Source organism: Elgaria multicarinata, chromosome 12, assembly GCF_023053635.1.
Source record: "Elgaria multicarinata webbii isolate HBS135686 ecotype San Diego chromosome 12, rElgMul1.1.pri, whole genome shotgun sequence".
Lineage (NCBI taxonomy): Eukaryota > Metazoa > Chordata > Lepidosauria > Squamata > Anguidae > Elgaria > Elgaria multicarinata.
Genome location: NC_086182.1, coordinates 16,102,319 through 16,116,446, shown reverse-complemented (window position 1 = coordinate 16,116,446; position 14,128 = coordinate 16,102,319). Strand labels below are relative to the sequence as shown.

Genomic DNA, 14,128 nt, shown 5'->3' with positions numbered 1-14,128 from the left:
TGTCCAAAACATGCCACCAGAGGAGGAGAAAAAGGTATTGATCTACAAATAGCTGCTGAATAGCTCATGATCGGATGAAGACAGGGGAGGGGGGAGGGGCATAGCTCAGTGGTAGAGCACCTGATTTGCATGCGGAAGGTCTCAGGTTCGATCCCTGGCATCTCCAGGTAGGGCTAGGAAAGACTCCTTCCTGAAACTCTGGAGAGCAGCTGCCAGTCAGTGTCGACAATACTGGGCTGGATGGGCCCAGGGTCTGACTCAGTATAAGGCAGCTTCCTATGTAAGCAGTCTGTGATAGGCAGGATTCCAGCAGAAGCCCATAAACTGCAAAACAGATGAGCAAACAAAGTGAAACAAAACAAGACAGGAAGACAAAAAGAAAGAAAGGAAAAAAAGGAAATTCGTTTTATTTAGGGTGCAATCCTATGTATGTTTAGACAGAAAAAAATGCCCTATGACTTCCAGCATTCCCCACCAGCCATGCTAACTGGGGAATGATGGGAGTTGTGGCACAGTCCTTAGTCCAAACATGCATAGGAGTGCATCTTTATTTACTATTTTATTTCTTTACAATCTTTCTATACTTCTCCCCATCCGAAAGATTTCAGAGCGGTGAACTGCAACTAGGGCACATAAAAACACCATAATAAAAATTACATTTGGAAAAGAACATTACATTATTATTAACATTTTATGCCACCTATCTGCTAAAAAAAAAAAAGTGATAAAATCCCGCCTCAATCAAAACGAGCACATTAAAACCAACAAATACATTAAAAGCGACACCGTTTCCAGAATCCGTGGCCAAAGCTGGCACTGAAAACAGTCCTAGCTTGAAAATGCCCCCATGAAAGTCTTGCCTTGTTCACCTACATGGCTGAGTTCCGACGGCACGCTAATCAAACGGGAGGGGGGGGGGAACAGGAGGAACATTGAAATCAACCCTTGATTAGCGTGTCGTCCGAACTCAGCCCATCTGTGAAACCGAGAATTACGTAGAAAGCGGCTGCTGAGGCTTTTCTTCCCCTGCTGAAGAAAACCCTCCTTTCCTAATCCGTTTAGCGGAATCGTGGGTTAACTCATAGGCTGCCTCCTGTAGCCTCCAAGATAAACAACGAGCCATATTAGGCGTGCAGCACACCCCACCTCCTGCTTCATATTTGCAGAGACGCAGACATCAGAACAGAACAACACACACACACCTGCCCTTCTAAAGCGGAGAGCCTCTGAGCAGCCAACTTCAAACCCGACTGAATAAGGGTAAGTTATTCCCATGTTGACTAAATCTGAATCAATTCCGTAGGATGCAGATAGCCGCGCTGTTACGTAAATCACAGCCGCGCCAGTTTCCATTGATTTTTTCAGCTGCCCTCAATGGACGCGCTGTTTGCAAGGAAGTCCTCTGTAAAGAAGGGAGTTTCCTTTTGCACATGCTGTGCTTCGGATCTGGATGTTGAATGCAGAGGCGCTTTATGGTTCCCATAAGGATCCAAGTGAGCGACGGAGGTACAAGGAACGGCCTCGGCTTTCGTTTTTGGAGACGTCGTGTTTCATTGCATAATGCAACCGATCTGAAGCTTGCAGATTGTGCTTTGCGATTCGAAACGTCCATACGAGCCAGCTTTTTAAAATGGCTTTTAACAGCATCCATATCTTACCTAGCAAATGCTAAACAAATGCCTGCGATTCTACTGGACGGAGAGTGAAGGTTGTTTGTTTAGACTGGTGGGAGGCAAGACATTTCTGAAAGAGACCTCTTGGCGAAGGGAAGCTTCTTTTTATATCCAGAAGGAATGGAAGACAAAAAAAGACCATGATCCACAGGACAAAAATAATCCTGAATTTGCTCCCACGATTCCTTCTGTTTTGGATTTTAAAAACTTGCCTCCCTTGCTGCTTCAAAACTATGGGGAAAGAGAAAAATTTGACACTTTTTCGTTTATATTTATGGAAGTCAACTGAGAGGGGGAAAATGATTTGACTAATACTGCTTTTTTGAACATGGAGGGGGGGAAGGAGAAGTTGGCATTACTATATTGCAGTGTTTGACACTGTAATTGTTATAACTGGCCATATTAGACCGTGATCAATCTTTATGTATTCTACATATTTTGACGGGCATAGACTTCAAATCTTCTTCTCCACTGAGTAAGATGTGTTCTCTTCTCCCCACTAATATTGATTTGTGAAAATGGGAGAAAGTTGGCATGGCCATCTGGCATTGTTCCAGCATTACATGCTGCACCGTACTATTTTACTGCCAGTTGAGTGTTACGCACTAGATAGGACAGTGGCATGAAAGAATCCACTCACCTGTGTGCTTATGTGGCTTCTGGACCCATTGCGTTTACTCAAGAGTAAGTTAGCCACCTCACCCATCTGTCCCCAGATCATATGAAATGGGCTTTTGTAATTCTATGGTAGGTTCTCATTTACTCATATAAATTACTCCCATCTTTCGGGCTGTGCTAGTAGCTACTTACAGCTGGTAGCTTACCTATTGCAGTTAACTAGTCAGAACATTAGTCAAGAGTAATATGAAAATATATCTCCTTGGCATCTGTAATTGGTTGATCAATACAGCACTGACAATTAAAATGGGGTGTTCATAGGATAGATTTGCCCTTCCAGCACTTTACTCAATGCATTCATTCTCTGCACATGGAATTATTTATAAAGTAAAATAATATTAACGCCAATCATAATAGTAATGGACAACACAATGGTGGATTGTATCTACAGCCCCATAGAGGGGTGTTTCTCTTCAGGATTCCAGTCGGGCTCAAACAGAACAGTTGCTGTTTGGAGTTCTAAGTGGAGGGTTTTCAGAAGAGGAAAAGACACACCCAGTCGTCTGCCTGAAATGTTCTCTTGCTGTGCTATGAAGCATTAAAGACGGAGCTGACTACTAATTCTGAAGTTGAGGATGTTGTTGCTATATACTGAGGGGAAGGGCGTGAAGTTTCCAGAGTGTGAAGAAAGGAAAAGAGTCCTTTTGGTGGGGGGTTGACTGTTCCTTCCTCCTGAAGCCACTGAGAATTAAGTAGGGAAGGGAATCCCCTATTTCCTACCTCATGAGTTATGGATAGCACAATTCTTAACTTCCTGTGCACATCCTATATGCTGTTTGCATGTCAAGCAGGGGTTTTTCCCTGTTCCCCTCAATTTTCTTTATTTTTCTTCAACTGTCATCCTGAACGCTCTGTAGCTGCCAACATTCTATAGTTACTCACGAGTCTGTGTCAGGCTTGTTTGGATGGTTTCCTGAAATTTGAATTTACAAACTAATACCTTTTTGCATATTTGCGGAACCTCCCAAGTATGTAGAAATTCTCCACTTTATTTTAGGGTGGCCCAGTTTGGCTTCCAAATCTGATTACCCAAGTTTGGTATTCGAGGGAATAATTCTAATGATATAGCATCATGGATGTCCATGGAATTTCCTAGAGTAAAATATGCAACAAATAACCAAAACAGCCTTCCTTGGTTGTCTAGACAGATAAACAAATAAATAAATCAGGAGCAACCACAGCCTTGATCTGAGGGTCTTACAGTCTAACTTCAAATAGCGGAGGAAAGAAAGTGTTTGGGGCAAATGTTACAGAGGATGTATCTGAACAAAACCTGTTTCAGTTACATTGGTGAATGGATATAGCTAAATGGATTATTTATTTATTTATTTATTTATTACATTTCTATACCGCCCAATAGCCGGAGCTCTCTGGGCGGTTCACAAAAATTAAAAACATTCAAAGTATAAAACAGTATAAAACCATAATATAAAATACAATATAAAAGCTCAACCAGATAAAAACAGCAGCAATGCAAAATTACAAATTTTAAACACCAAGTTAAAATTAAATTTATAGACTGTTAAAATGCTGGGAGAATAAAAAGGTCTTCACCTGGCATCTAAAAGCATATAATGTAGGTGCCAAGCGAACCTCCTTAGGGAGCTCATTCCACAGCCGGGGTGCCACAGCAGAGAAGGCCCTTCTCCTGGTAGCCACCTGCCTCACTTCCTTTGGCAGGGGCTCGCGGAGAAGGACCCCTGAGGATGACCTTAGGGTCCAGGCAGGTACATATGGGAGGAGGCGTTCGTTCAGATAACCTGGCCCCAAGCCGTTTAGGGCTTTAAATGTTAATACCAGCACTTTGAATCGGGCCTGGACCTGGACTGGCAGCCAATGAAGCTGGAAAAGGACTGGCGTAATGTGGTCTCGTCAGCCAGTCCCTGTTAGTAAGCGTGCTGCCCTGTTTTGTACCAGTTGAAGTTTCCGCACCGTTTTCAAAGGCAGCCCCACGTATAACGCATTGCAGGAGGATAAGGTGGATAAGGAGATATGCATTTAGGGTGTGTCTCCCAGTACCTCTACTCCAGGGTTTATTAGGTTTGTTTGCTTGGTTTTGCTCTGGTTTGTCCCTCATTATCGCTCCACTTTACTTTGCCTCTTTGCAGCTACATATACAAACATGATTTATTGTACAAGATACCCCGTCAAATATTTACATGAGAAAGACAATTATGCATTTATAAAGAGCTAGAACCGTAAGAGCTATATGAGCTTCATTAACAAAACACCTGGAAGAGCAGAAATCTGGTTTGGTCTTTCAGGCAATCCAGCAATGGGAAAGAAATACTCAGATGAGAGTGTGTTTTTTTATTTAAAAAAACAAACTCTCTAAATAGTCTATAAACAGTTGAATAAAAACCCAGATCTCTCTAATCTGTTGGGATCAATCAAATCTGTAATTTGCACTTGGAAAACTAGGTGGAGTTTCCTCTTACATAAAAGCAGCAGTAAAAGTGTTTCATTGTTTGAACAATAAGGAAGAAACGGCTTCATTTAAAATATGTTTTTTTCCCTGGTATATCTTTAGATTATGTGTTCTTTATAACAATTAAAGTTTACATTAAGGTAGAAAGCAGTACAAACAGATCCTGCCACTTAGCTTGCTTGGAGCGGCTCCTTACGTTTTTATCCCATGATGTAAACAAGAGTCAGTTTTACAGAGAAGGTGCAATTGCGACTGTGTATAAATTTTGTACCAGTGCCAAAAAATCCCACTGCCAGTTCTCATTTTGCCCACACTGAGCGCATTAACATTTTAGGTTCACAGCTTGATTCTTGTAGTTCTAAGTGGCAAAAATTCAAAATTTACATAAGATAAAACCATCAGATAAAAGATTAAAATAATAAACCAGGGGGGGGGGGGGGAAGCAGATTAAAAACCAAGCCAGAGAATTTAAAACATCAAGAGCTTGCCACATGCCTGCCAAAAGAAAGAAGTCTTTGCGAGCTGGCAAAAGGTCATAACTTCAGGTGGCCACATGTCCTGTTTTATAGAAGACAGCCCTCTTTTGAAGGTCTGTGAGAGAGGACAGTCCTCTATTTCAAAGGCGGTCCAGTCCAAGTGTGGATCCAAGATAAAGAGCTGTAAGAGTAGCTGCTGTGGAGAGGAGGCCTGGGCTTTTACACTGAGCACTAGAAACGTGAAGCGTCCAGAGGAGTGTTTTTCAGGCTGTGGGTTGGGAGCTACAAGTGGTCTGAGCCCACCTTCAGGTGGGTCTCAGTGCTACAGACTTCCCAGTGCCTTTTTGCTTGAACACCCTGTGCCATGGCTGCGTCATCCACATTATATAGGAGGAGGTTGCAAAGAGAATTGGTTAGAGAGCGAGGCTAATAATAATAATAATAATCTGGGAAGAAAGAGGAAGATCAGAGAGGAAAGTGTTATAGGAGAAAGTGAATGTAAAAGCAGCAAGAGGGAGGGATGAAAGAAACTGGTAGTTGGAGATAGGGTTCAAGTATGGAAAAAGAAGCACAGAATAAGAAGACTTTGAAAAGTGTTGGAAGAGGGGAGGAAAACAATCCAAAATAAACAGTTCTCTTTTCTTAGAGCAGGAGTCTCCAACCTTTTTGGGTCAGTAGGCACGTTTGGAATTTTGAGAGAGTGTCATGGGTACTCTCACAAAGTGGATGCCATGGGAGGGGGGGGGGCTTGCTTATTCATAAAATGGCTGCCATGGTGAGCATAGCCAGTCACAAAACACTCATTTCCCAGAGGGCAAACAGGTGAGACTAAAAGAAAACCCACTAGCCCAAGAATCTAACTACAAAGCAGAAATGGGAGCTGAGCTCCAACATACAAAACCACACTTTTGCACTCAAATTAAGGGCAACACTTTGCTTTACAGCATGGTGGTCTCCCAGTTAAAAGATATGATTTTAAATCATCTTAAGAAATAAAATTAAAACCAGGAGAGGCCGGGACATGGGCACATTGGTGCCTTTGGGCTCCATGTTGAAAACACAGTCTTAGGCCCTTTCTACACCTAAGGGTTATCCCAGGAAAATGGTGGGATCGTCCCTGCCTGCTCCCGGGATCCCATGTGTGGCTTTTGGATGCACAGGAATGATCCCGGGACATAGGGCTGGTGTAGACATGCCCTTAGAGGCTCTGGATCAGCAACTTCTTCATGAAATGGGGAGCTTGAGTCCCCAGAGCCAATGTTTGTACTTAACTTGAGGAAAATTGAACTATGGAACTCCCTGCTGCAAGGAAATAGATATGGTGAAGAATTTAGCAATTTTCAAAGAGGGATTAGATATCAGTTATCCTCAGTTGCCAAATAATTATGCCAAACTGCACCTCCATCTGTCATCATGTTGTGACTGGTGGGCCTCAGTCATTTTCAGTTTTCTCAAGCAGGCCTGGTGGGTAGAAAGTTTAAGAATCCCTGACCTAGATATAGCTGGTAATTGAAAGAATAGCAATTGCGTGAGCTTGCTTTCTGAACATGTAGACTAACACTCGGTTCTGCGTGGAAGTATATATGATCTTGCGCTCAATATAAGAAAGGAACCTCTCGTGCAAGCACTGAGTCATTACTGACTCTTGGAGGGACGCCAGCTTTCGCTGACGTTTTCTTGGCAGACCTTATAGCGGGGTGGTTTGCCGTTGCCTTCCCCGGCCGTTATTACCTTTCCCCCAGCTAACTGGGTACTTATTTTACCGACCTCGGGAGGATGGAAGGCTGAGTTGACCCGAGCCGGCTGCCTGAAACCAGCTTCCGCTGGGATCGAACTCAGGCCGTGGGGAGAGTTTCAGCTGCAGAAACTGCTGCTTTACCGCTCTTAAAGCTTATCAGGTTCTGCCCAAGAGTCTATGCAATGGGAATTGGCTGGCAAAGGATATGTTTTCCAGTGTTTCCATTATGTTTTCATAATGACTTACCTCATTGCCTCCATCACATCCTTAAGCAACTGCCAAACGGAAATCTTCAGGATCAACTTGGGGTTGCTAAACTCTGAGAGAACTTCTTTAGATCCCATGGAGGTTTGCTGTGATGCTTTTTCCAGGACTTCGATGATAAAGTTACTTGGCTCTCAAGCCACCCAGTCATGGGAGATCCAAGTGAGGTTCCTCACCTAGCCATGTTTTGTAGGATGAATTTCAATGAAAGCAAACCTGGTGACCTGGAGACGTTGTTGCAGTTCTATGGCCATCCATATGTTTGCTCTGTCTCTGGCCTTCATGGTTAATTATGGCTAGCTGGCAGGGTATAACAGGGTGGTTCCATGATGTGGTTAATGCATCTTGTGGTGCCTGTCGTCTTGAGCACAGCTGCTCCTGAAGAGGGCCGCCCTAAGTCATGGGATGCATGAGAATTTTGTTTTCTCTTGCAAAACATGCGAGTGTGCCCTGTGTGAAGCCCAAAACGTGTTTGCCCATCCCTACTTCGAGCCAAGATTATTGCCCTGCCACGAATACCCTACTTTTAGGGAAAGTAATTGAGAGATTATGTGTGGCAGGGCAGCTGCTGCACATACTCTTGGATGAAACCAGTTATCTAGACTCATTCCAGTCTGGGTTCAAGTCTAGTTTGGGGACTGAATTGGCCTTGGTCACCCTCTTGGATGAGCTTTAATGAGAGAGGTGCAGCCTTGATCTCACCATGGCTTTTGAAATTATCAACCATGGGTTCCTCCTTAGCTTTCTCTGTGAGATGGGTGCTAGATGTACTGTTCTTCAGTGGCTGTGGTCCTACCTACCAAGGGATGGTTTCATAGAGTGGTGTTGGGGGGATTGTGCTTCAGCCTCCTATCACTTGTGTTACGGGATGTCTCAGGGCACCATTTTGTCCCCAGTGATATTTAACATTGGTAGGAGTGGTCATTCGGGGATTTGGAGCAAGATATTATCAGTATGCTGTTGAAACTCAACTCCCTTGCTCTGCAACATCTGAATCAAGTGTAACCATTCAGGCTCTGGAACTGTGCTTGGATACAGTGGTGAGATGGAAGAAGGCCACAATAAATTGAGTTTGAATCCTGGCAAGCAGAGTCACTATGGGTTAGGGTGACCATATGAAAAGGAGGACAGGGCTCCTGTATCTTTAACAGTTGCATAGAAAAGGGAATTTCAGCAGGTGTCATTTGTATGCATGTCGCACCTGGTGAAATTTCCTCTTCATCACAACAACAGCTATACTGTGACCAGATTTAAAAGAGGGCAGGGCACCTGCAGCTTTAACTGTTGTGATGAAGAGGAAATTTCAGCAGGTTCTCTCTATATATAAATGACACCTGCTGAAATTCCCTTTTCAGTACAACTGTTAAAGATACAGGAGCCCTGTCCTCCTTTTCACCCTACTAAAGGTAGGTGGGTCTGTGGTCTGGGACGTATGTTGGTCGCCTGTACCGGATGTGGTTGCATCATTGAAGGAACAGGTGTGTGACCTGAGGGTGTTCCTAGATCTTGTTTGTTTGTTACTGGAGGTTCAAGTGACCTCAGGGGCAAGGAGTGCTTTTTACCAGCTTTGGCCGCTACGCCATCCGTGGCTGCTTCTGGACTACAATAGCTTGACCGAGGCATAGGCAACCTCAAGACTGGAATATTGTAATGGCTCTGTGTGGAGCATTATCCTTGGGCTTGGTTCAAAAGCTGCAGATGGTGGAGAATGCAGGTATGCTGACCGGGGCCTCCTTTCAACAGCGTGCTACACCTTTCCTAAACTATGGGCACTGGCTGCCAATAAGCTACCAGAGCAGGTTTACAGTTAACATATGAAACCTTAAATAACTTGGGATCTTTTCGCCTGGCCATTGTAATCCTCTGAAGGAGGATTTTCTTATGCTCCTGTGTGCCTCCGCGGTTCACCTTACGAGTGTGTAAAGTAAGAGTCCTCCTACATCCAGTTTTGTTACTGGAGGCTCAAGTGGCCTTGGTGGCTTGTTGTGTCTTCTACAACTTTTACCAGGTGCTAGGAGCTGTTCATTCAGAATCATCCCAGGTCAGACTATTTGTCCACCTAGCCAATATTCTGAGTATCTCCCCAGAAGGGATCTTGCAAATCACCACCTACCAGATCATTTAACAAAAAAACTAGAGGTGCTGAAGACTGAGCTGGGGACCTTTTACATGCACCAGCCCCTCCCATCTCTTGATACTATTGCCGCATACAACATTATTGGCACATCCAGTGTTTGCTCAATATATCAAGAATAGAAGAACCATTTTGGAAGTCCCATCATCATCTGCTTTCAAATTTGTATTTTTTATTATTATTTTTACTTTGTGTCATATTCTTCTTTTCCTACTTTAACTTGATTCCTTCACCATTTTGTTTTGCAGAATAATCATTATGGGAAAGTACGTGGTGACCTGCATGATAGCGATTCTCTTTATTCTGTTGCAGACTGATGTCATTGTCTCCGTTTCCAGTAGAGGAAGCAGCAGACCAAGTGGTAGCAGTAGTTCAGGGAGCCACCGTAAGCCTAGCAGACCTGTTTATAAGCCTAGCAGACCTGTTCATCAGCCTAGCAGACCTGTTCATCAGCCTAGCAGACCTGTAAAACCACCTAGCAGACCTGTAAAACCACCTAGCAGACCTGTAAATCCACCTAGCAGACCTGTACATCACCCTATCAAACCTGTAGAGAAACCTATCAAACCTGTACATATACCAGACAAACCTGTACACAATGAACCTATCCACCCCCCGAACAGACCTGGTCAACCTGCACAAAATCCTGCCTACCCCCCACATAATCCTGTGAACCCCCCACAGAATCCTGCCAACCCCCCACCGTATAATCCTGCCTATCCACAGAATCCTGCCAACCCCCCACCATATAATCCTGCCTATCCACAGAATCCTGCCTACCCCCCACATAATCCCGTGAACCCCCCACATAATCCTGCTTACCCCCCGCATAATCCTGCCAACCCCCCACCGTATAATCCTGCAAATCCCCCACATAATCCTGCCTATCCTCCTCATAATCCTGCCAACCCCCCACCGTATCATCCTGCCAACCCCCCACCGTATCATCCTGCCAACCCCCCACCGTATCATCCTGCCAACCCCCCACCATATCATCCTGCCAACCCCCCACCGTATCATCCTGCCAACCCCCCACCGTATCATCCTGCCAACCCCCCACCATATCATCCTGCCAACCCCCCACATAATCCTGCCTACCCACAGAACCCTGGCTATCCCCAGCGCAATCCCAGTTACCCACAAAACCCTGGCTGGAGTCAATATGACACTAAGCCTTGGAAGCCAAAACCCCCCAAGCCCAACATGAAGCACATGGCAGGAGCAGCTGTCGCAGGGGCTGCAGTGGGCGCTGCTGGTGGCTTCCTCTTAGGCCGGGCTATGTCTAATATGCATTTTCGTTTCAACAACCCCAACGAGGAACGGTGGTGGCATGAAAACCGCAACCGTTATTCCGATCAAGTTTACTACCCAACGTATGAGCAGCCCGTTCCGGAGGACGTCTTTGTGAGAGACTGCTGGAATATCACCGTGAGAGAGTTCATCGAGCCCAGTGAGAACCAAACGGCAGACGAGATGGAAGAACGGGTCGTGAAGCGAGTGGTCCGCGAGATGTGCATTGAGCAGTATCGTAGCTTCTCGAGCCACGCAGGCGGGGGCAGCGTTGGCCATCACGATAGTAATCCGATGCAGCCAAAGGCAAGCCAGCCCGGGATGAAGCCTGCGCTTGGAGAAGCCGGCACAGACATCGCAGTGGCGTACGGTGGTGGCTACCTCTTAGGCAGCCCTTTGTCGAAGATGCATTTTCCATTTAACGACAGCGAGGAGGAACACTGGTGGAAGGAAAACCGTGACCGTTTCACCCACCACGTTTACAGCCCAAACAACAGCCGCTCCCTTTCGAAGGATGAGTTTGTGAGCGACTGTGTGAACGTCACGGCGCAAGACTACATCAAGCCCAGCGGGAACCAAACAGCAGATGAAATGGAAACCAGGATCGGGACACGTGTGATACATAAAGTGTGCACCGAGCTGTACCACAGCTACTTTAGCCTTGCAGATGGAGGCAGCTTTGCCCATTCTAATCATAAGCCGGCGGGGCCTACTGAACCAGCCAAGCTTGGGATCAAGCCTGTGGCAGGAGCAGCTTTCAGGGGCACTGTGGCAGGAGCCAACGGAGGCTACCAGAGCAACAGTGCTGTGTCCAATATGCATGTTTACTTTAATGTGGTTAATGCTCTACGTCTCTCCAGCCCTTCTATGCTTATGTTCCTCATGTTGTTCACATGTTTCCTGATACCCTGAAGTTGTAGTCCTTAAGCCTCCATTTTGTTGTCGATCTAGCAAACGTCCAGAAGGAATGAGATCTATGTCAAGCAACAGAATTGTGGAGAATACATCCTTGCTTCCGCACCTCTCTCTCCCTCTCTCTTTGGTGGAGTGTCTTTAAGAGCTGTTACATGTGCTAAGTGTGCATGGACTCAGACTGCCGTGCACACATACTCCTTTAGAACTACCTTTCCAACTGCCTGCTGTTTCAGAATCATAGGGAAAGCTGCCGCCTTCGTAGCGACGGGAGCAAACCCATGTGAATCAAAACAATGTCCGTATTCATAGCTCGTCAAGCCTAATTTAACAGAACATAAGCATGAAAACATAATGGAAACACTGGAAAACATATCCTTTGCCAGCCAATTCCCATTGCATAGACTCTTGGGCAGAACCTGATAAGCTTTAAGAGCACATTTTATCAGGCGATATGTCATTTTGCACGATTCAAGAAGCTGGTTTTGAGAGGAAGGAAGGATTTCGCATTCTTGCCTTGCTTTGCTGAGATTGACTTCCAGTGTTGTGTAATGTTCAGGGATGGGGTGGGGAAAAGGAAACACAAGTGTCTACACTTCCTGGTGTCTACAGTGCAGCACGAAGTGAGATTTTCACACCCGCCTCTTCAATGAGTTGGGCAAGCTTGGCCCGTGTTCGGCGCCTATGCATCTCACTGCGATGGGGAAGGAGAGATGTGAACGTTCTGTTGTGGGCATTACTAAGAAGTGTGGCGTATTTTTTGGGTTACTGTTGTAAGGTGCCTTGTAAGCTGGTTTACTGCAAGCAAAAGAGAAAAAGTAGCAAAAGCTGGATATTTAAACAAACAAATGGAAGTTCAAGTTCCCCTCACATTACACCATGTGTGGAGCCTCATAGGTGTTCCTAGTCTGATAAAATTCAAGGGGCGGAGTCCCATTAGTCTAACGCAACTAGGGTGAAAGTTATTAGAAACGGGTGCGGAGAGACACCTGTCCACAACAGGGGTTGCTGCACTCCTGCTTTAGTGCCTTCACAAATGTGGCTGCCAAGCAGACAGGTGGGGAATATTATAGGTTGTGCATCTGTGCCATGAGGCCCACGGGGATAGGATGCATGAAAACAGCCCACATCAAAGCCATAAAAACCCTTACCTGAATGTGCCCCCCAAACTGCATGATCCATTTTCATAGGCTTTGGCCAATCAATACTAAACCTAAGCCATATCACCCCAAAAGAAAGATGGGCAGATTGAGAGCACAGGTAACCAACAGGAGGTGGTTGTAAAGGGTCAACCAATGAATGATAACGTTCTCCAGCAGCATCAGTAGACCTCCTCCTCTTCTTTTTCCTCCTCTTCCTCCTCCTGCTGCTGCTCCTCCTAGACTGAGACATGTTTTGCATGAATAAAGACCAAATCGTGGTTGGATCTCCCACTTTTTTTAAAAGTCAATAGTAGACTTTTAGTGGGTGGAAGGGTGGGTAGATGGATTACCTCTAATCTGTGGTACTAGAGGAGAGGGTTAATAATTCTCCCTATGCCATTTCCCCAATCTAACCTCCCCTCACCCAGATGCTACTTGCTCCACAAGGGAAAGTCCTCTCCACCCTCACACCAATCTAATAGCAACATTGGTGGTGGATGGATTTGCAGTAAGGGAAATTGCATGGTAGGAAGGGATTGATCTCTCCATCCCATAATGCCACCTTCCTCATTTTCAAACATTCATAAAGAGTAACTAATATCTAGCTATTGATCCATCTATCATCTCTCTCTCTCTCTCTCTCTTCTATTTGGCCATCCATCCATCAAAACCTCTATATGATCCTGATCCTGGATTTCCACTATCGTGTTTGGTTTGACCCTGAGACACTCAGGCTGCAAACCTATAGACATTTAAATGGGAGATACTTAAGTCCCATTGGACTCAATTGGACTTACGTCTGTGTTGTTGACCTGCATAGGACTAAGCTGGCAGAAATCTATGCATGCTTTCTTGGAAGTTGGTTCAAGTATGTTCATTGGGACTTACTCCCATATATGGGGGCATAGCATTGGACTCAATGGTCTGAGTAGACATTCATAGGATTGCTCTGTCAGGCTGAAATCATATGCATGTTTACTTAGGGAACTAGAAACAAACATCAAATCCCTGTTATGTGAGGCAAGTGACAAACCAGGAGACCAGTTTCAGTTGGAATGGGAATTCCAACTTGTTTCCTCATTAGTTTCTGGTTAATTAACCTGCTCTCCTGGTGGAAGAAGCCATGTAAGGGTGATCAAGCTGTGTGCCTGAGCACTTTGCTCATGAACAAAAAAACCCCAAGAATTCTGGCTTATTGTTAAGTCTGAACTCCACCAATGTGTTCAAGTGGAACACGACTCCAGAGGTTTGGTTATAAGATTGTGATGATGATGCTGTCCAGAGAACCATGGCAGGATTTGTTATTGCATATTTGTTATGTCTGTTTGATGCACTTAACCTCCTTTAACTTTCTGCAAAAGCCCAAAATAAAGCCATGGCTTGTTTAACATCC

At 45.0% G+C, this 14,128-nt stretch overlaps 1 protein-coding gene across 2 annotated transcripts; it reads left to right on the top strand.

Annotated features, from left to right (window-relative positions):
• Positions 1-1,174: 1,174 nt before the first annotated feature.
• Positions 1,175-14,128, top strand: LOC134407219 (BRD4-interacting chromatin-remodeling complex-associated protein-like). Of its 2 annotated transcripts, XM_063138861.1 has the most exons (3): positions 1,175-1,260; positions 9,640-10,283; positions 10,452-14,128. In XM_063138861.1, the coding sequence occupies exons 2-3, from the start codon at positions 9,650-9,652 to the stop codon at positions 11,591-11,593; spliced, it is 1,776 nt and encodes a 591-aa protein (XP_062994931.1). In that variant the 5' UTR covers positions 1,175-1,260; positions 9,640-9,649; the 3' UTR covers positions 11,594-14,128. The 2 variants fall into 2 exon arrangements, with proteins under 2 accessions (XP_062994931.1, XP_062994930.1); XM_063138860.1 differs by having other exon boundaries at positions 9,640-14,128.

Coding starts and splice junctions, on each gene's coding strand:
- LOC134407219 (XM_063138860.1), top strand. CDS start 9,650: ATGGGAAAGTACGTGGTGACCTGCATGATAGCGATTCTCTTTATTCTG.